The following is a 22,300-nucleotide window of genomic DNA, read 5'->3' on the forward strand; positions in this document are numbered from 1 at the left end:
TCTGGAGCAGACTGTCTTATTGCACATCTATTAGTGTTGTTATTAGTCATTTTCAAATGGTATTTCAATTTTTTTTTTTAGATTCAGAAGGCTTGACTGCACAAATTATTATTGATGCCAATGATGGTGCCCAAGGCATAATTGAATGGCAGCATAGCAGGTAAACCTAAGATTGCATTAGAGTCTTTTTCTGGGTTTCAGATTCTTTACCATCTACAAAATCACCTTATAAGGAAAAAAAACTGTCTTATCTTTATTATAGGTTTGAAGTAAATGAAACCCAGGGAAGTTTAACATTGGTAGCCCAGAGGAGCAGAGGGTCTCTTGGCCACGTTTCCTTGTTTGTGTATGCACAGAATTTGGAAGCACAACTGGGGCTGGATTATATCTTCACCCCAATGGTAGGACTCAAGATCAAGCACAGATCACTTTTACAAATGATTTTATAATCATTATTCCTTCAGAATCATAGTGATTTAGGTTCTGTATAAGTAAATCTTAAAATAATAAAACATTACGTATCTCACTGTATATTATCAGCACAGAAGACTCACATGATGGGATGATTTCTTTCACTGTTTTATTTAAAGATATATTTAGAATTTTCAGTACCATTCTAAAGGTTATTCTGTATTCATTTACTATTTTATTACAGTATTTGATACTAGAAGAAACTTGTTATTGTGTTAAAGAATTTATTTAATTGCTGATCTTGCCAAACAAAGTGTGTCTGAAGCTACTTGAAAGTTTGACTCATATTTGTCTGAATTTACTGAAGCACATTTGGTGTTTCTAAATACATTTTACTTTGTCTTTTTATGCCTTTTATTCCTTAACCGAATGTATGCTTTCTTCTCTTCCCCTATTTTGCTTTTCTTCTTAAATGTTGTAAGTTTAAATAAAAACTTACCATGCGAAAAAGAAGAAAAAGATTCTGTAAGATCACTTACTCTTTATACCCATAACTATATCATATTTGTTTCTAAACATTCTATAAAACTCTGAGAGTTATTTAATATGTAATACTGTATGTATTTACCTTTTTGACAGATTCTTCATTTTGCTGATGGAGAAAGGTATAAGAATATTGACGTCATGATTCTTGATGATGACATTCCAGAAGGAGATGAAAATTTTCAGCTGATTTTAACAAATCCTTCTCCTGGACTAGAGCTGGGGGCAAATACAACAGGTAATTGATAATTTCTTTTACACAACTCCCCCTCCTTGATAATGTTTTTCTGAACACATTGGCAGATGTAAACTGATTAGCAAGTCTTAATGATTTTCAAAGCTTAGAATGAAAAATAAGCATTTTGGAAGTCCTGTGTCAATATAACAGTATTTCTAGCCTGTGTGTTTGTGTGTGTGTGTGTGTGTGTCCGTGCGTGTGTGTAAGAAACAAAAAAGTAGGTTGGTACCAAAGACAATATGAAATCATTTTCACAATGATTGTAGATTGTAGTTAATTTGTAGGTATCTTTCCTTTGGAATTTTAGCTCTGCTTCAAATTTTCTGCTTAGCAACAGAAGCAATGACAAGGTAACTGTTTTAGTGTCATGTAACTGCTTTAGGATTTCCACCTAGGGGTGAAAGGTATAGATAGATCAGACAGACTACAGGAGCCATAATTCCTCGGTTGAACAGTTTGACCTTGTCATTAAAAGTCATCCTGGTCATTGCTTGTCAGGTCCCTGCTAACTGCTTAACCCACTGCCGTCATGTTGATTCCAACTCATAGTGACCCTACAGGACAGAGTAGAACTGCCCCATAGGGTTTCCAAAGCTGTAAATCTTTACAGAAGCTGTAAATGTCTGCAACATTTTTCTTTTGTGTAGAGGAGGAAAAATAAATGACAAAGGAGGAAATGTCATAGACATACAGAACTTTAGGTTTAGAAGGGACTCTAAAATGTCACTTAATTCCATTCCTTGTGGTGATAAATAAGCCAGGTCAACACAGAGCACTGAATGTTGACTGCCTCTTCAACCTCATTTTTTTGCAAGTCGCTGAGTGTTCTTTGGGATTCTTTCATTTCCTTAAATGAGTCAATAAATTATCTTTGTTAAAGTCAGTTTGAATTAGGTTTTCTGTTGTACATAGAAGTTTCTGTTGTTTACCTTGCAATATTGTGTTTTTGGTGAAACTTCACATAGCAAAGTAGGTTCCCGTTTAACAATTTCTATACATATCGTTCAGTGATACAGTTACATTTTCTGTATTATGTCAGCATTCTCATTATTTCCATTCTGATTATTCCGTTAATCTAGCTTACTTGCCACCCACTCCCCCCTCACCCCCCACCCCCCACCCTCTACCCCGTACCCCTGACCTTCTCATCTTTGATTTAGGGTAAATGTTGACCATTTGGCCTCATATAGATGATTTTTTTTTTTTTTTAAAGGAGCACAGTATTCATGGGTGATATTGCTTATTTTATGAGACAAGTTGTTATTTAGCTGAAAGTTGACTTCCATGAATGATTTCAGTTCAAAGTTTAAAGAGTATGTCGGAGAGAGAATCTCTGGGGTTCCTCTAGTCCCTACTGGCCCAGTAAGTCTGGCCTTTTTTTTTTTTTTTAATACTCTGATTTTTGTTCTACAATTTTCTCCCGTTGTATCTGGGACCATCTATTGTGTCCCTGGTCAGAACAGTTGGTAGTGGTAGCCAGGTACCATCTAGTTTTTGTGATCTCAGGATAGTTGCGGCTGTGGTTCATGTAGGCAGTTAGTCCTGTAGGCTAGTTTCTCCTTTGAGTCTTTGGATTCCTTCTTTCTCTTGCTCCAGATAAGTAGAGACTGATAGATAGTTTTATCTTAAATGGTCACTCACAGGCTTGTAAGACCCCAGATGCCACTTACCAAACTAGGATATGGAACATAAACTTTATGGAGTAGGTTGTGACATAGAAGATTCTTTTATTTATTTATTTTATTGTGCTTTAAGTGAAAGTTTACAAATAAGTCAGTCTCTTGTAAAAAAATTTATGTACACCTTGCTATGTACTGCTAGTTACTCTCCCCCATAATGAGACAGCATACTCTTCTCCACCCTGTATTCCCCGTGTCCATTCAGCCAGGCTCTGTCCCCCTTTACCTTCTCATCTCCATTCACCTCGCTTCTGAACACTCTCACCTCTCGTCTCCCATCCAGACACGAGCTGCCCACGTAGTCTCATGTGTCTACTTGAGCCAAGAAGCTCATTCTTCACCAGTGTCATTTTCTGTCTTATAAAAAAATAGTCCAGTTCAATTCCTGTCTGAAGAGCTGGCTTTGGGAATGGTTCCAGTCTTGGGCTAACAGAAGGTCTAGGGACCTTCTAGTCTCAGTCAGACTGTTAAGTCTGGTCTTTTTACAAGAATTTGAGGTCTGCTTCCCACTGTTCTCCTGCTCCATCAGGGATTCTCTGTTGTGTTTCCTGTCAGAGCAGTCATTGGTTGTAGCCAGGCACCATCTGGTTCTTCTGGTCTCAGGCTGATGTGGTCTCTGATTTATGTCACCGTTTCTGTCTCTTGAGACCAGTTGATGCATCTTAGATGGCCGCTTGCTAGCAGTTGAGACTGCAGAGCCACTCACCAAAGTGGGATGTAGAATATTTTAATATATTTTGTTATGCCAGTTGACCTAGATGTCCCCTGAAACCATGGTCCCCAGACCACCGCCCTGTTACTCTGGTCTTCAAAGAGTTTGGCTGTATTCAGGAAACTTCTTTGCTTTTGGTTTAGTCCAGTTGTGCTGAGCTCTCTTGTATTGTGTGTTGTCCTTCCATTCACCTAAAATAGTTCTTGTCTACTATCTAATTAGTGAATACCCCTGTCCCTCCCTTCCTCCCTCCCCACCCTCATAACCATCAAAGAATATTTTCTTCAGTGTTTAAATTATTTCTAGGGTTCTTATAGTAGTGGTCTCATATAATATTTGTCATTTTGCAACTGGCTATTTTCACTCAGCAAAATGCCTTCCAGATTCCTCCATGTTATGAGATGTTTCATGGTTTCATCATTGTTCTTTATTGATGTGTAGTATTCCACTGTGTGAATGTACAATAATTTACCCATTCATCCATTGATGGGCACCTTGGTTGCTCCCATCTTTTTTTTACTGTGAACAGTGCTGCAGTGAACATGGGTGTGCATGTATCTGTTCGTGTAAAGGCTCTTATTTCTCTAGGATATAGTCCAAGGAGTGGAATTGCTGGATTGTTTGGTAATTCTATTTGTAGCTTTTTAAGGAAGCGCCAAATCGATTTCCAAAGTGGTTGTACCATTTTACATTCCCACCAGCAGTGTAGAAGTGTTCCAGCCTTTCCATAACCTCTCCGACATTTATTATTTTGTGTTTTTTGGACTAATTCCAGCCTCTTTGGGGTGAGATGGTATCTCATTGTAGTTTTGATTTGCATTTCTGTAATGGCTAATGATGGTGAGCATATCCTTATGTATCTGTTAGCTGTCTGAATGTCTCCTTTGGTGAAGTGCCTATTCATATCCTTTGCCCATTTTTTAATTGGGTTATGTGTCTTTTTGTTGTTGAGTCTTTGCGGTAACATGTAGATTTTAGAGATCAGATGCTGATCGGAAATGTCATAGCCAAAAATTTTCCCAGTCTGTAGGTAATCTTTTTACTCTTTTGGTGAAGTCTTTGGGTGAGCATAGGTGTTTGATTTTTAGGAGCTCCCAGTTACCTAGTTTCTCTTCTGGTTTTTGTGCATCGTTAGTGATGTTTTGTATACTGTTTTTGCCATGTATTAGGGCTCCTAGCGTTGTCCCTATTTTTTCTTTCATGATCCTTATTGTTGTAGGTTTTATATTTAGGTCTTTGATCCATTTTGAGTTAGTTTTTTTGCATGGTGTGAGGCATCGGTCTTGTTTCATTTTTTTGCAGATGGATATCCAGTTATACCAGCATCATTTGTTAAAGAGACTGTCTTTTCCTCATTTAACAGACTTTGGGCCTTTGTCAAATATCAGCTGTTCCTATGTGGATGGATTTATGTCTGGATTCTCAATTCTGTTCCATTGGTCTTTGTGTCTGTTGTTGTACCAGTACCAGGCTGTTTTGACTTCTGTGGCAGTATAATAGTTTCTAAAATCAGGTAGTGTGAGGCCTCCCACTTGCTCTTCTTTTTCAGTAATGCTTACTTATCCAGGGCCTCTTTCCCTTCCATATGAAGTTGGTGATTTGTTTCCCCATCTCATTAAAAAATGTCATTGGAATTTGGATCAGAATTGCATTGCATCTATAGATCGCTTTTGGTGTAATAGACAATGTTGAGTCTTCCTATCCATGAACAAGGTGTTTTTCTGCATATGTCGGTCTCTTTTGGTTTCTTACAGTGGTGTCTTGTCGTTTTCTTTGTACAGGTCTTTTACCTTTCTGGTTGGGTTTATTCTTAAGTGTTTTATCTTCTTGGGGACTATTGTAAATGGTATTGATTTGGTGATTTCCTCTTCAATGTTCTTTTTGTTGGTGTAGAGGAATCGAACTGATTTTTGTATGTTTATCTTGTATCCCTATACTCTTCTGAACTCTTCTATTGGTTTCAGTAGTTTTCCTGAGGATTCTTTAGGTTTTTCTGTATATAAGATCATGTCATCCGCAAAGACAGATACTTTTACTTCTTACTTACTAATTTGGATGCTCTTTGTTTTTCTAGCCTAATTGCTCTGGCTAGGACCTCCAGCACAATGTTGAATAAGAGTGGTGATAAAGAGCATCCTTGTCTGGAGTCCGTTCTCAAGGAGGATGCTTTCAGACTCTCTCCATTTAGGATGATGTTGGCTGTTAGCTTTGTATAAATGCCCTTTATTATGTCGAGGAATTTTCCTTCTAATCCTATTTTGCTGAGAGTTTTTATCATGAATGTGTGTTGGACTTTGTCAAATGCCTTTTCTGTATCAGTTGATAAGATCATGTAGTTCTTGTCTTTTGTTTTAGTTATATGATGGATTATATTGATTGTTTTTCTAATGTTGAATCATCCCTGCATTCCTGGTATAAATCCCACTTGGTCATGGTGAATTATTTTTTTTGATAATTGTTGAATTCTATTGGGTAGAATTTTATTGAGTATTTTTGCATCTAAGTTCATGAGAGATATAGGTCTGTAATTTTCTTTTTCTGTGGTGTCTTTACCTGGTTTTGGTATAAGGGAAATGCTGGGATCATAGAATGAGTTTGGAAGTACTCCATCCTTTTCTATGCTCTTAAATACCTTTAGTAGTAGTGGTAACTGTTCTCTGAAAGTCTAGTGGAAGTCTCCAGTGAAACCGGGAGGGCCAGGGCTTTTTTTTTGGAGGGGGGGAGAAGTTTTTTTAAATTACTTTTTCAATCTCTTCTTTTGCTATGGGTTCATTTAGTTGTTCTCCCTCTGTTTGTGTTAGTTTCGGTAGGTAATGTGTTTCTAGAAATTTGTGCATTTCTTCTAAGTTGTGACATAGAAGATTCTTAACCAACACGTGGTGTCCATACCAGCAACCCTCCCATACATCCCATTGTGCTCTAGAAGAAAATGATTTCATCTCAAGGACACATGTTTGGATCTGAAAAAAAGGCCACAGCCTCAGGAAAAAAGTTTATTCTGAAGTTATTGCCTTTATGTGAAAACATCTGAGTTTTAATAAAAAACATGAAAGAATTTTAAGTAACCCAGGGACTGGTTTTTACTTTTATTTTCATATCTCTTCTCTAAGGTCAGGAGTCACAGAGGATTAGGACCCACCCTACTTCAGTATGACCTCAAGTTAATCTTAAAAACCTATTTCCAAACACGGTCACATTCACAGTTACAGGAGTTAGGATTTTAAGCTGTCTTTGTGGGGGATGTTGTTCAATTCATAACAGCTTTGAATTTAAATTTTAGATTAATTTGGAGATGCTTGACATCATTATGATGCTGAGTTTTTTCATTTAGAAATATGATATGCTTCTCTACTTACTTAGATCATCCTTTATATCATTGCCTTAGTTTGACTTTCCTTAAAAACAAACCCTGAGACTAGGATTTGGATATAAGAAGTTTACTTGGGAGGTGATTGACACATGGTGAGGAAATGAAACGGGGAGAGAGGAAAGCTGATAGAAGATGTGTTAAATGAACAGGTACTGCTATGGTCAACTGAGTCTCAATTTTGCTGGTGCCCTGCCTCCCATTCCTCATTGTTTGAAGGTCACTTTTGCATGGTAAGTCTCCAGCACTTCTGTCCTGACTCTTGTGTGGTCTGATGCTGTGCTCAGACATAAAGACTTGACAGGCTGTTGGGCAAATAGGAACAGCTGCAAGCGATTCAAGAGTAGGTAGAAGGGACATGGGTGAACCACTGACAGTATCTGCCACGATCATGCATTAAAACCTATTGTTTTCTTCCTATTGGTCTTACATACTTCAGACTGATTCCTAGACATTATTCCTGTTGTGAATGAGGTCCCTTTTCTGTTACATTTTAAAATTAGTTATAGATGATGTATTGTTGTTGTTATGTGCCGTTAAGCCAGTTTCAACTCGTAGTGACATAATAGGACTGAGTAGAACTGCCCCATAGGGTTTCCAAGGAGCAGCTAGTGGGTTTGAACTGCTGACCTTTTGGTTACCAGCCTGAGCTCTTAACCACTTTGCCATATTTTAATAGTCTTTAAGAATGCGTGTGCTGAAGCAGACTTTCTGGCTTTGTGCACCACTTCTGCCACTTTCTAGCCAGTGAGCTTTAGCATATTATCTACCTGTGCTTCACTCATCTCTTCTGTAAAATGGAATAATAGACCTCATAGGGTTGGAGTTAGAATTAAAACAAGTTAACATAGGTTAAGCAATCGTTGTTTTTGTTATGTGCCGTCAAGTCTGTTCCACTCGTAGCAACCCTGTGTACAACAGAAGGGAACATTTCCCGATCCTGTGCCATCCTCATAATTGTTAGGTTTGAGCCCATCGTTGTAGCTGCTATGTCAGTTCGCCTTGTTGAGCATCGTCCTGTTTCTTGTGAACCTCTGCTTTACCAAGGACGAGGTCCTTCTCCAGGGACTGCTCCTTCCTGATAATTTGTCTAAAATACATGAGGGAAAATCTCTCCATCTTCACTTCTAAGGAGCATTCTGGCTGTGGTTCTTCCAAGATTGATTTGTTCATTCATCTTGCAGTCCATGGTATATTCAGTATTCTTCACTAACACTGTAATTCAAAGGCATCAATTCTTCTTTAGTCTTCATTATTCATTGTTCAGCTTTCACATGCATATGAGGTGATTGAAAATAGCGTGGCTTGGGTCAGGTGCACCTTAGTCCTCAAAGCGATATCTTTGCTTTTTAACACTTTAAGGAGGTCTTTTGCAGCCGATTTGCCCAATGCAGCACATCATTTGATTTCTTGCCTGCTGCTTCCATGGGGGTTGATTGTGGATCCAAGTAAAACAAAATCCTTGACAATTAGTTAAGCAATTCGCAAGTGCTAAATAGTATTAGATATTGTTGCAGTTGTTACTATTAATATTTTTGGTAGTAGTAGTAAATAGAAAACTGTTGATTTTTTAAGGTTGCTCAGCTTACATTTCTGACTTATATAAAATAAATAGTTCCAACAATATTTTTCTCTTGGATTTTCTAAGTAGACAATTATATCATTTAGAAAATAGTGACCGTTCTAGTTCTGGCTCTTCCTTCCTATTTTTATACCTGTTACCTAGCTGATTTCTGTAGGACAATGTGTATTGTAGTGCAGTGACTGGCGTCATTGTCTTGTTTCTGTTTTTAGTGAGGATGCTTCTAATATTTCAACATTAAACTTGATATTTGCTGTAGGCCTCTATTTCATCAGATTGAGGAAGCTTCCATTTATTGCAGGAGTACTGAATATTTTTATGAGTGAATATTGAAGCGGAAACCATGAGTTGGAATCGACTCGACGGCACTGGGTTTATTGAAGTTTATTAAATCCTTTTTAAAATTTCCTTTTTTTCTAAAGTTATCTGGCAAAGAGTTCACCTAGTTTCCATTTAAACATTCATGCTATTCCAGCACTTACAACTCATTCTGTTTTGATTTATTGTTTTAATATTTTCATTTCGACAGCCTTAGTTACTGTATTTGCTAATGATGATGGCCCTGGAGTTCTGTCATTTAACAACAGTCAGCACTTTTTCGTAAGAGAACCAACAGCCGTCTATGTACAAGAGAGTGTTGCGGTATTGTACATTGTTCGGGAACCTGCGCAAGGACTCTTTGGAACTGTGACAGTTCAGTTCATTGTGACAGAGGTGAATTCTTCAACCGAGTCTAAAGATCTGACCCCTTCCAAAGGCTATATTGTTTTGGAAGAAGGTATTCAATTCAAGGTACAGTATGAACCTTTAATAAGAAGGAAGGATTAGCTTTACAATTTACAACATAATTTTAAAGGAACACTTTAGATCTTAAGGAAGAAAAAAAAAAACCAGAAAATTCTCAGCCAGGTGATAGATAAGGACACAATTAGATTACTATGTTTCAAGTGTTGTAGTGGAGTCTGTATAGAGTGCAGCTGGAGGAGTTTGACCCGGTAATAGGGTAATGGAATGTGTAAATAATAAAGAAAACAAACATTGCTGTTTAAAGTGTTAAGTATATTTAAATGGTATACATCACTTTATATTGTCTACAAACCATAAATTAAAGGAAACTCCAAGCCATTTGTGGTAGTCATTACAGCCCAGCCAGTCACTCCTTTTGTCATATTTTAGTTGAATAAATTATAATTGCTAACTTCAGATTGCTCATTTGAAAAGCAGATATTCTATCTGAATGTTGTTTTAGCTGCTGTCAAGTCAGGCCCCCAACTCATGATGACCCATGTACAACGGGATCCGACCACTGTGATATATAGGGTTTTCATTGCCTGATTTTTTTTTTTTTCAAGTAGATTTACAGACTTTTCTTTGTGGTTTGCTTTGTCTGGAATTTCTACTGAAACATGTTCAGCATCATAACAATGTGCAAGCCTCCACTGACAGACAGGTGTTAGCTGCACATGTGGTGCATTGGTGGGGAATTGAACCTGGATCTCCTGCATGGAAGGCAAAAATTATACCACTGTGAATAAGTATAGCTCACTGGAGAAAAAATGATGGATTTGAGATTATAGTAAGTCCCTGAGTTATGAATTTCCAATTTGCGGACAACTCGTACACGCCCTTTAATGTGGCGTGAATTTGCCCTTACTTTGAGATGATTGAACCAACTACTACTCTTGCAACAAATTCTTCATTACAATCACCTTCACTTGCTGCACGTGTGGCTTCAAGCCTTTTCTTGCACTAAAGTAAGGCTAAATAAGAACCAGAAGCACCTGTTCAGACTTACAAATTTGACTTAAAGACACAGAGACTGCTCTGACCAGGGTCACAATAGAGAGTCCTGGACAGAGCGGGAGAAAAATCAGCTATATAAAGTATCCCCCACGTGTCTGTCAGTTTGTTGTACTGTGGGGGCTTGCGTGTTGCTGTGATTCTGGAAGCTATGCCACCTCTATTCAAATGCCAGCAGGGTCACCCATGGAGGACTGATTTCAGCTGAGCTTCCAGACTGAGACTAGGAAGAAGGACCCAGCAGTCTACTTCTGAAAAGAATTAGCAAGTGAAAACCTTATAAATAGCAGCGGAATATTGTCTGATATAGTGCCAGAAGATGAGCCCCTCAGGTTGGAAGGCACTCAGAATACAACTAGGGAGGAACTGCCTCCTCAAAGTAGAGTCCACCTCGATGATGTGGATGGAGTCAAGCTTTCAGGACCTTCATTTGCTGATGTGTCACCATTCAAAATGGGAAGAAACAGCTGCAAACATCCATTAATAATCAGAACCTGGGAATGTATGAAGTATGAATCTAGGAAAATTGGAAATCATCAAAAATGAAATGGAACACATAAAGATCGATATCCTAGGCATTGATGAGCTAAAATGGACTGGCATTGGTCATTTTGAATTGGACAAACTTATGGCCTACTATGCCAGGAATGACATCTTGAAGAGGAATGGTGTTGCATTCATTATCAAAAAGAACATTTCAAGATCTATCCTGAAGCACAATGCTGTCAGCGATAGGATAATATCCATATGCCTACAAGGAAGACCAGTTAATATGACAATTATTCAAATTTATGCAACAACCACTAAGGCCAAAGGTGAAAAAATTGAAGATTTTTACCAACTTATGCAGTTTGAAATTGATCAAACATGCAATCAGGAGGCCTTGATAGTTACTGGTGATTAGAATGTGAAAGTTGGAAACGAAGAAGGATTGGTAGTTGGAAAATATGGACTTGGTGATAGAAATGATGCCAGAGATTCCAGGATTGAATTTTGGAAGACTGACGACTTCTTCATTACAAATCCCGTTTTCACCAACATGAGCGGTGGCTATACACGTGGCCCTCACCACATGGAATACACAGGAATCAAAACGACTACATCTGTGGAGAGAGACGATGGAAAAGCTCAACATCATCAGTCAGAACAAGGCCAGGGGCTGCCCATGGATCAGACCATCAGTCACTCAAATGCAAGTTCAAGTTGAAATTGAAGAAAATTAGAACAAGTTGACTAGAGCCTAAGTACGACCTTGAGTATATCCCACCTGAATTTAGAGACCATCTCAAGAATAGATTTGACACGTTGAATACTAATGACCAGGCGAGTTGTGGAATGACGTCAGGGACATCATACATGAAGAAAACAAGAAGTCATTAAGAAGACAGGAGAGAAAGAGAAGACCTAAATGGTTGTCAGAACAGACTCTGAAACTTGCTCTTGAACATCGAGTAGCTAAAGCAAAAGGCATATACCTTAAGTGTATGGCTCAATGACTACACACACACACACACACACACACACACACAGAGAGAGAGCTTGGCTACTAACCAAAAGGTCAGCAGTTCAAATCCACCAGCTGCTCCTTGGAAACCCTATGAGGCAGTTCTACTCTGTTCTGTAGAGTTGCTATGAATCTAAACCAATTCACTGGCACCTAACAACAACATGCATGTAACCAGCATATGGATTAAGGTACTGGACATTACCATCATACCATAAGATTCCCTCCTGCCTCTTTTCGGTTAATAGCACCATTGTCCTCTCCAGAGGAAACTACTTTCTATCATTGAAGACTCGTTTTGCCAATTCTTGAACTTCATATAAATAGAATCATAGATTTTATGTGCTCTTTTTCTGCCTGGCTTCTTTCCTTTAACCTAATTTTTGAGATCCATGTGGTTCCGTGTATCAGTAGCATTTCATTGAGGAGCCCTTGTGGTGTGGTGGTTAAAGTGCTCGGCTGCTAACTGAAAAGTCAGCAGTTCAAACCCACCAGCTGCTTCTTGGGAGAAAGATGTGGCAGTCTGCTTCCGTAAAGATTACAGCCTTGGAAACCCTATAGGGGCAGTTCTACTCTGTCCTGCAGTGTTGCCATGAGTCATAATCAACTTGACATTGGGTAGCGTTTTATTGAGTAGGCCACTATTTATCCATTCTCCTTTTAATGAACATTCGGGTTGTTTCCATTATGGGGTTGCTCCACTTATGTCAGCTTTTTAATATGAAGCCCAGACTTGAATGAGACCGATGAAGTTGTATAGCCAGGGTGGGATAAATGAAAATGAAGTAATACATTTGATTTTTTAGTCTTAGTGTTATTTTTTAAATACCAGAAATATTTCTTTTTTAGACACTTCAGTGCAATATATCACAGTAATGAAAATTCTGAAAGTAGTAAGTTAAAGCTGTTGTAACTTTTACACTGTGGGAATCTCTATTAAAAAAGAGATGACATTTCCCCAAACATATTATCTTATTGGCAAAAATGCTTAGCAAATTTCTCTGTATGTGTGTTGCAAAATGCTATATTCTAATAACTTTATCTTTTTGATTTGGTTTTCAGGCCCTACACATATCTGCCATATTAGACACGGAACCAGAAATGGATGAGCATTTTATTTGCACCTTGTTTAACCCCACTGGAGGTGCTAGACTAGGGGCACCTGTTCAAACCCTGATAACAGTTTTACAAAATCAGGCCCCTCTGGGTCTGTTCAGTATCTCTGCAGTTGAAAATAGGTATAGTTTATTCATAAAGAAATTATCACATCTCAATCTAAGTAGGACTTTTTTTTTTTTTTTTTTGATGCAAAGAAAATGCACAAGTAAATTGATCTCCGATTATTTTAAAGGGAACTTTAAAATGAGCTCTAGCACATAGATCCAGAGAAGTCTCATGCTGTCTCATTACGGAGTGCAAGAAGCTAAACATGTTCTGTCTAATGGTGTGGTTAGCAGTCTTGTTTTCTCCGAGTTCATACTTTCAGGCAAAGGCCTCCACTATTTTGTGTTTTTAATAATAATAAAAACTGAGAAATAATGTAAGATATATTTAGCTGCTAAAACCAAGTCAGCTCTTCAAGCATGTTAACAGGATTATAGTCTGAAATTTCCTCTGGAAGCTGACAAATTTTTATTTTTGTAGCTTAAAATATTCCAATAAATCTAGTTTCATTAATATGCTAAGAATTTCCTGAGTCATTTTTTTTCCTGCAAAATTTTTTGAGTTATGTGAGAAGAGACAGGAATGACAAAGTTTTATTTTTTAGAGCATGTAGGGTGAAATTACTGATTTTAAGCATTTTCTCATGATTGTAGTATCAGAATGTTACATTTCTGTTGATTATTTTTCTTTTTATTTTCATCAGTGGATATTTTTGGCTTTAGAGTCTGGTCTTCTTGATATATGAAATTTGTAGATCTCACCTTGGCTTGTGTAAATTTAAATGTGTATTAAGTATATGCTAGCAATGCGATATTTATTTTAAATATGTAGAAATCATAGTTTCTCTGCTTTCCACAATCCATTTGTTTCTTTTAGAGTCACCTCTGTAGCCATCGAAGAAGCCAACAAGACTATATATTTAAATGTGTCACGTACTAATGGCATTGATTTAGCTGTGAGTGTGGAGTGGGAGACAGTATCTGAAACAGCCTTTGGCATGAGTACGTTTAGTTTCTTATGAGAACAAAATTCTATAACCAAGAAAGATTGTATGTATAAGGTTTACATTTTTCTCCTGAATTGTGTCTAATAGATCTATTGAAAATGGAAAACAGACATCTAATTATTTTATTGCATTCACAAATATTTATTGAGAGCTTCATATGCCAGGGATGGTGCTGAGCTCCAGGAGCTTACAGTTGAAGGGGTGACGGAAATAAATAAGCAAAAATCACTGTGTAGTTTAAACTCTAATGTTTTAAAAGGAAAGATCTAGATGCTGTGAGAACATAAGGGACTGTTTCCTTGGGGTATCAGTGTTTTAACTAAGAGCTAATGATGAATAGGAATTGATTATGCAAAGAATTGGGTTGGAGGAACAAGGAAGTGAGAGTGGGAAGTAGTTCAGTTAGAAGCTTAGAGGCCTAAGGAACATGTCCAAAATGAAGGCTTTAAGAGAGTATGTTGAGTTCAGAGAGATAGACAGAACCAGATCATTTAATAACTTGAAAAATATGTTATGGATTTCAATCTTTATTCCAGTGGCGATGGAAAGCCTTTGAATGGTTTAGGCATGGCGAAAGGTTACCATGTGTATATCCACATATACGTAGTATGGTCACATTTACATTTTGAAGATACTATTCTTGGTGTCTTGTAGAGAATGATTTAGTACAGAAGAATAAGAGATGATGCAGGGAGACCAAAAGGGAAGAGATATTGGTAGCTTGGACTTGGTGATGGATTGGATATGAGAGGTAGGTATTAGGGAACTCTAATAATAGAGATATTAGGGACGACTGCGAGGTTTATAGCTTGTACAATTGGAGGGATGGTCCTGCTATTCACTAAGCAAGGAAACACTAGAAATGGACAACGTGTTATTTTGGGGACGGGAGTAAATAAACGTGGTTTTACACTTTTGAATTTGAGTTACTTTTGAGAGGAAATTTCTCTAGACCTCAAAGGAGAGGTCTCTGCTGGAGAGGTAAATTTGGGAATCTTTAGCAAGTATATTGCATTTAAAGTCTCCTAAGTTGATATACTAACCTGGAAAGAGAGACTACAAATAAGGATGGGACGAGGACCCAGAGCTGAGCTTTGGGAAAGCTCAAATTAATGATTAGGGATAGGAGGATGACCTAGCAAAGGAGACTTAGAGGACCTGGTGGGAGAGACTCAAGAGAGTAGAGGATTGCAGACACCAACAGAGGAGTGTATTTCAAAGGGGGGAGTGATAAACTGTGTCAATTGCTACTGAGAAGTTTAGTAAGATACGAACTGAGAAAATATCTCTTGTAGTTAATCATATAGAAGGCATTACTGACTATAACAAGAGCTATATATGTGGAGGTATAAGAACTGAGTAACATTTTGTATGGAGGTAAAGAAATAGAGACCTTGAACATGGGCAACTATTTCAGAATTTTGGCTGGGAGGGTGGGATCTAGAAAAGGTAGTGGTAGGGGGTATAGCGTCCAGGGGGTTCTTTAGTTTGCTTAATTTGAAAAGACCTGAGCATGTTTAAATTATAATAGAAAAGACCTAGTAGATAAGCAAAGATTGAGTATTCAGAAGAAGACAAGAGGAATGAAATCCAAAAAAGAAACTTTCTGATTCAGTTATCTATTATTATTTGAACTTCACCTGTTTTTTTTTGGAAGTACTTGTGGGGGTGGAGATTCTTAAATGCCAGGAATCTTTGCTTTCTCTTCCTTCAAATTCTTGAATTAGGGTAGGGAAGGATTTGCCTGTATGGTCAGGACCATTCAGGACTCTTAATAAAAAAGCTGTGGTTTACCTTTAAAATGTGGCAAAACAGGAACTATAGATATTGGATTTCTAGGAAAAGAAATTCTAATGGATATTGCATGTGAGGCATTGGCATTATGACTTCTGGAATTGGTAATCAAAAGTCATCATTTTATGAGGAAACTAGATTTCAACCTTGGAATTTATTCTTGCTGCATCATGGTGATACCATTAACTAAAGTTTAAGCATTTATTTCTTTGGGAAAGAATCATGATAATAATACATAGGATTTTTTAATAGTTATTCTTCATTTTGTAAGGATTTTGTTTTTTGGTCATACAGAATTTTAGGATATTTCCAGTTATAGCAGGTTGATAAAGACCTTAACAGTCGTTTGAAATATGTAATTTCTTTTGACGTTCTTAAAATATGTATAATTTAGAGGGAGAAATCACTGGATGGGCATTGTTTCAAATTAATAGTGTAAGTTTTAAAAACCCAGTATTTCATATATTTCTTTACAGGATATTTTAAAAGTTCTCATATACAGTTTATCATCTTTATGAAAGTTGGTAATAATCATGTTCAGCATATTTTTAATATACATTTGGCATTTATTTTAAAATATTACTAGAAAATCTATATGATTGTAGAGTATTAACAATTTTTAAAAATTGTATTTGTTAATTTTAAGTGCTCTAACCTAACGCATGTAAATCATAAAAGAATTTTTATTTTAAGTAACAGACTCAGTGGTCTTGTCCAAACAGTGACTTTAGAATAGATAAGGTTTGCAAGGATTTTGCAAGGATTCTGCACTAGTAAATGATGATTTTTGCCTTTCAGGGGGAATGGATGTTGTGTTTTCCATATTTCAAAGTTTTCTGAATGAATCAGTTTCTGACTGGTGTTTCTTTACTTTGGAAGATTCAATATATGGTATAATGTTAAGAAAATCGTCTATGAGATTTTCTACTGTTTATCGATGGCAAGGGATTTTTATTCCAGTTGAGGTAAATACCACTTATTTTACAGTGGACAAAATAAAATGTACGTCTAAATCTTGGATGCATCGTGAATTACTATTGTTCTTATTTCTCATTCTCTAGGATCTAATTATAGAAAATCCTAAAACCTGTGAGACCTTTAATATTGGTCTTTCCCCCTACTTTGTAATTACTCATGAAGAAACAAATCAGGAAAGGTCTTCTGTTAACAGTGTGTACACAGTCACATCTGGATTCAAATTATTACTGGTAAAAATCATTTTTTATTGTAGATTCCTTTATTAAAAGAAAAATCAAATTTGTAAGATTTATTTAGATGGAAGATAATGTATGTTTTATGTTAATGTGAAAAAGGACTTTTTGCAAGTTAATACATATTTTAACAAGGTGTCTTCATCAAGGGCTGCTTTGTCTTTCTTGAAATGACCCCTGGATATGCATACCTAGCAATCAAAATGATTATTTTCAGACTGAAGTTTCAAATATTACCTCATACTGTTACTGTATCCAGTGCTTTTCTTAGTTAAATTCTCTTTGAATTTTTATTCCTACTCTCTTGTTTTTTTTGCAGATACAAACAATCATTATTTCAGAAAGTTCTCAAGTAAGATATTTTACTTCCGACAGTCAGAATTACTTAATTGTTGCAAGTCAACAAGCGGATTCTGAATTGACTCAGGTTTGATTCTTTTAAAATTTTTTTTTTTCTTCTTAGTACTGTAATTGAAATGCATCAAAGATATGGTCTGAAGTTGAGTATAAAGAAAATTACAATTCAATTGAGGTAAAATAGTGAACTAGAATGTTGATATTGATTACAGCTAATTTTTAAACAAAGTTATGACTGCTGTATTGTCTTTGAGAGCCAGCATAGATATATAACAAACACAAAAACTTAATTAGAATTTAATTTAATTGGAAAACACCATGGAGAAAAATTACACAACTGGATAGATGGTAACACTAAAAATTCCTGATTAACATTGCCAGATGGGCTCTCAACATCAGTCTAACAATCATACTTTGGTAAACTAGATCTTTTAATACTGATTTTGCTTATTTTGTAATTTTTTGTCGTTCCTCAAAACTCCCATAACCTTAAATGCATTGCCAACATGGAGACTAAAAATGTTAAGTGTTTGTCTTTGTAGTCTATTGGGTGAGCAGTGGGTAATGATATTATAGTTTTCTTATTCAGTTCTAAACTGTTCATGTTTACATTAATTCTCTCCTGTCTTTTACCTTCTCTTTCCTCTACTATCACTAATATCACTAACTACTGCCAGATATATATTCCAAACTGATTTATTTTCAGGTAACATATTTTTCACCCACTCCATGTGTGTACATGCATACACACCCATATAAATGCACACAAAAAGAGAGCATCAGTTTTGATATTTTTTCATTTGTGAAATTATTCTCCTAACTATACAATAAGATCCGTAGGAATAAACATATGACATTGGTTAAATTTTCACAAGTACCTGCTTCCTAATGGTAAAGGGTTGTGTGTTTGAACGTTTCCTATAGGTCTTTAGATGGAATGGAAGAAGCTTCGTGTTGCATCAGAAGCTCCCTGTACGAGGTGTGCTGTGCATGGCCTTGTTCAACAGAGGAGGCTATGTGTTCTTAGCTCTTTCCCAGGCTAATGCCGGGCTAAATGCCCTTTTATTCAGATGGTCTGGTGATGAGTTTATTAACTTCCTTGAAGTGCTGGTCAGTGGGACAACGCAAGTCGAGGCTTTGACTTCAGGTGGTGACGTTTACTTAATTTTTGCCAAAAACATCTTTCTAGGTGAGAAAATATAGTCTTTAAAATGCATATATAGTTTTTATCGAAGTCATCTAGCATTCATTAGCGTGTTCTATATGAAAATACTTTGGTAATAATTTTTTAGCTAATCTATTGACAAGCATTGACTATCTGCTAGAAATAGACTTTGGGGAAAAAATTTTTAAGTTTATGTCCCTAATGTGATGTTCTTAACCACTACTTCAAAATTTTATTAAAATAAAATTATGTGTGGGTGGGTAAAGTAGAAAGATGTTTGAAGATATTATACCCAAAGTGTGAACAGGTAAATTTTTAATATTTTTTACTTGGCATGCCATGGACGATTTATAGTAGTAATAAACAATGTTTATCAGCTTTTGATAAAACTATTTATTTCAAAATATTCTGATTATGAATATGCTTTCTTCTTAGTGGAAATTTTAGGGATAAAATTTCAACATCCCTAAAAAATAATAAAACATTTTGTTGCTGTTTTTATCTTTAACATCAGAACATTGTTAGTGGATAATACTTGGTGTAGTAAATGCTAAAAGACTTTTTTTTTTCAATTAATTTTTATTGTGTTTTAAGTGAAAGTTTATAAATCAAGTCAGTCTATCACATATAAGCTTATATACACCTTACTTCATGCTCCCACTTACTCTCCCCCTGATTCAGCCTGCTCCCTCCTTCCAGTCTCTCCTTTCATGAGGATTTTGCCAGTTTCTAACCCTCTCTACCCTCCCATCTCCCCTTCAGACAGGAGATGCCATCACAGTCTCAAGTGTCCACCTGATACAAGTAGTTCACTCTTCATCAGCATCTCTCTCCAACCCATTGTCCAATCTCTTCCATGTGCTAAAAGACTTTTGAAGTGTTTCCTAAGTTGCAGTTTTTTTAACTAAGTAAATTCTGATAAATGTCCTAAATTTTAAAAAATGACATTGGATATTTTCATTCTAGTTTTAATGTGTAATTTTGTCTTTTTTTTTTTCCCCGTAACTTTTGCCTTCAGATTTGATTTTTTATCCCATTATTGCAGGAGCTCAGAATTCAATCGACATTTTTATCTGGGAGACAGGACAGTCTTCTTTCAGATATTTTCAGTCTCTGAATTTTACCGCTGTTCACCAGATCCACTCCTTTACACCAGCCTCAGGAATAGGTAAGGGCTTTTAAACTACTAATTAATCCTTAGAAACAGTGTAGAAAGAAAAAATGATTTTAATCTGATTGAATTAGGTGAAGTATCAGATTGGGACACTGATATTTTAATAGGAATATAAAATCAAGATTTGTACAATAATCCTTCCTGAAACCCTTGAATTTCAAAAGGATATGTGTTTTTAAAATGAACATTGTGCTTGAGAATAATTGAAATGACTAAAATATGGGGGGAATTATTAGTGAGGAATAGAGAAAGATAATATATTTCTTTCGTCTGGAGAAAGATAAAGAGTGACATTAAGTATATATACATATATATATATATTTAAAATAATTTTTATTGTGCTTTAAGTGAAAGTTTACAAATCAAGTCAGTCTCTCACATATAAGCTTATATACACCTTACTACATACTCCCATTTACTCACCCCCTAATGAGTCAGCCAGCTCCCTCCTTCCGGTCTCTCCTTTCGTGACCGTTTTGCCAGTTTCTAACCCTCTCTACCCTCCTGTCTCCCCTCCAGACAGGAGATGCCAACACAGTCTCAAGTGTCCACCTGATACAGGTAGCTCACTCTTCATCAGCATCTCTCTCCTACCCATTGTCCAGTCCCTTCCATGTCTGATGAGTTGTCTTTGGGAATGGTTCCTGTCCTGGGCCAATAGAAGGTTTGGGGACCATGACCACCGGGATTCTTCTAGTCTCAGGCAGACCATTAAGTCTGGTCTTTTTATGAGAATTTGGGGTCTGCATCCCACTGATCTCCTGCTCCCTCAGGGGTTCTCTGTTGTGCTCCCTGTCAGAGCAGTCATCAGTTGTGGCCGGGCACCATCTAGTTCTTCTGGTCTCAGGATGATGTAAGTCTCTAGTTCATGTGGCACTTTCTGTCTCTTGGGCTCATAGTTATTGTGTGACCTTGGTGTTCTTCATTCTCCTTTGCTCCAGGTGGGTTGAGACCAATTGATGCATCTTAGATGGCCGCTTGTTAGCATTTAAGACCCCAGATGCCACACTTCAAAGTGGGATGCAGAATGTTTTCATAATAGAATTTATTTTGCCAATTGACTTAGAAGTCCCCTTAAGCCCTAGTCCTCAAACCCCTGCCCTTGCTCCACAGACCTTCGAAGCATTCAGTTTATCCCAGGAACTTCTTTGCTTTTGGTCCAGTCCAGTTGGGCTGACTTTCCCTGTATTGAGTATTGTCCTTCCCTTCACCTAAAGTAGTTCTTATCTACTAACTAATCAGTAAATAACGCTCTCCCACCCCCCTCCCTCCCCCCTCTCATAACCACAAAAGAATGTGTTCTTCTCAGTTTTTTCTATTTCTCAAGATCTTATAATAGTGGTCTTATACAATATTTGTCTTTTTGCATCTGAATAATTTCACTCAGCATAATGCCTTCCAGGTTCCTCCATGTTACGAAATGTTTCACAGATTCGTCACTGTTCTTTATTGATGCGTAGTATTCCATTGTGTGAATATACCATAATTTATTTAACCATTCATCCGTTGATGGACACCTTGGTTGCTTCCAGCTTTTTGCTATCGTAAACAGTGCTGCAATAAACATGGGTGTGCCTATATCTGTTTGTGTAAAGGCTTTTATTTCTCTAGGGTATATTCCGAGGAGTAGAATTTCTGGGTTGTATGGTAGTTCTATTTCTAACTTTTTAAGAAAACGCCAGATAGATTTCCAAAGTGGTTGTACCATTTGACATTCCCACCAGCAGTGTATAAGAGTTCCAATCTCTCCGCAGCCTCTCCAACATTTATTATTTTGTGTTTTTTGGATTAATGCCAGCCTTGTTGGAGTGAGATGGAATCTCATCGTAGTTTTAATTTGCATTTCTCTAATGGCTAACGATCGAGAGCATTTTCTCATGTATCTGTTAGCTGCCTGAATATCTTCTTTAGTGAAGTGTGTGTTCATATCCTTTGCCCACTTTCTGATTGGGTTATTTGTCTTTTCGTGGTCGAATTTTAACAGAATCATATAGATTTTAGAGATCAGGCGCTGGTCGGAGATGTCATAGCTGAAAGTTTTTTCCCAATCTGTAGGTGGTCTTTTTACTCTTTTGGTGAAGTCTTTAGGTGAGCATAGGTGTTTGATTTTTGGGAGCTCCCAGTTATCTGGTTTCTCTTCGTCATTTTTAGTAATGTCTTGTATTCTGTTTATGCCTTGTATTAGGGCTCCTAACGTTGTCCCTATTTTTTCTTCCATGATCTTTATCGTTTTAGCCTTTATGTTTAGGTCTTTGATCCACTTGGAGTTAGTTTTTGTGCATGGTGTGAGGTATGGGTCCTGTTTCATTTTTTTGCAAATGGATATCCAGTTATGCCAGCACCATTTGTTAAAAAGACTGTCTTTTCCCCAATTAACTGACACTGGGCCTTTGTCAAATATCAGCTGCTCATATGTGGATGGATTTATATCTGGGCTCTCAATTCTGTTCCATTGGTCTATGTGCCTGTTGTTGTACCAGTACCAGGCTGTTTTGACTACTGTGGCTGTATAATATGTTCTAAAGTCATGTAGAGTGAGGCCTCCCACTTTCTTCTTTTTTTTCAGTAATGCTTTACTTATCTGGGGCTTCTT

The 22,300-nt window shown here is 36.9% G+C and overlaps 1 protein-coding gene across 1 annotated transcript in view; it reads left to right on the top strand.

The window, feature by feature from the left end:
- The window catches only part of ADGRV1 (adhesion G protein-coupled receptor V1), a 614,420-nt gene that overhangs the window by 117,502 nt on the left and 474,618 nt on the right, over positions 1-22,300 (top strand). The window contains exons 39-49 of the mRNA XM_003404981.4: positions 82-160; positions 263-401; positions 1,051-1,192; positions 9,062-9,324; positions 12,899-13,074; positions 13,877-14,001; positions 16,599-16,765; positions 16,862-17,008; positions 17,331-17,438; positions 18,293-18,557; positions 19,579-19,701. Of these exons, the coding sequence (XP_003405029.2) occupies positions 82-160; positions 263-401; positions 1,051-1,192; positions 9,062-9,324; positions 12,899-13,074; positions 13,877-14,001; positions 16,599-16,765; positions 16,862-17,008; positions 17,331-17,438; positions 18,293-18,557; positions 19,579-19,701 (1,734 nt within the window). The remainder of the gene's footprint in view (positions 1-81; positions 161-262; positions 402-1,050; positions 1,193-9,061; positions 9,325-12,898; positions 13,075-13,876; positions 14,002-16,598; positions 16,766-16,861; positions 17,009-17,330; positions 17,439-18,292; positions 18,558-19,578; positions 19,702-22,300) is intronic.

The sequence above is a fragment of the Loxodonta africana genome, chromosome 2 (assembly GCF_030014295.1).
Source record: "Loxodonta africana isolate mLoxAfr1 chromosome 2, mLoxAfr1.hap2, whole genome shotgun sequence".
NCBI classification, from domain to species: domain Eukaryota; kingdom Metazoa; phylum Chordata; class Mammalia; order Proboscidea; family Elephantidae; genus Loxodonta; species Loxodonta africana.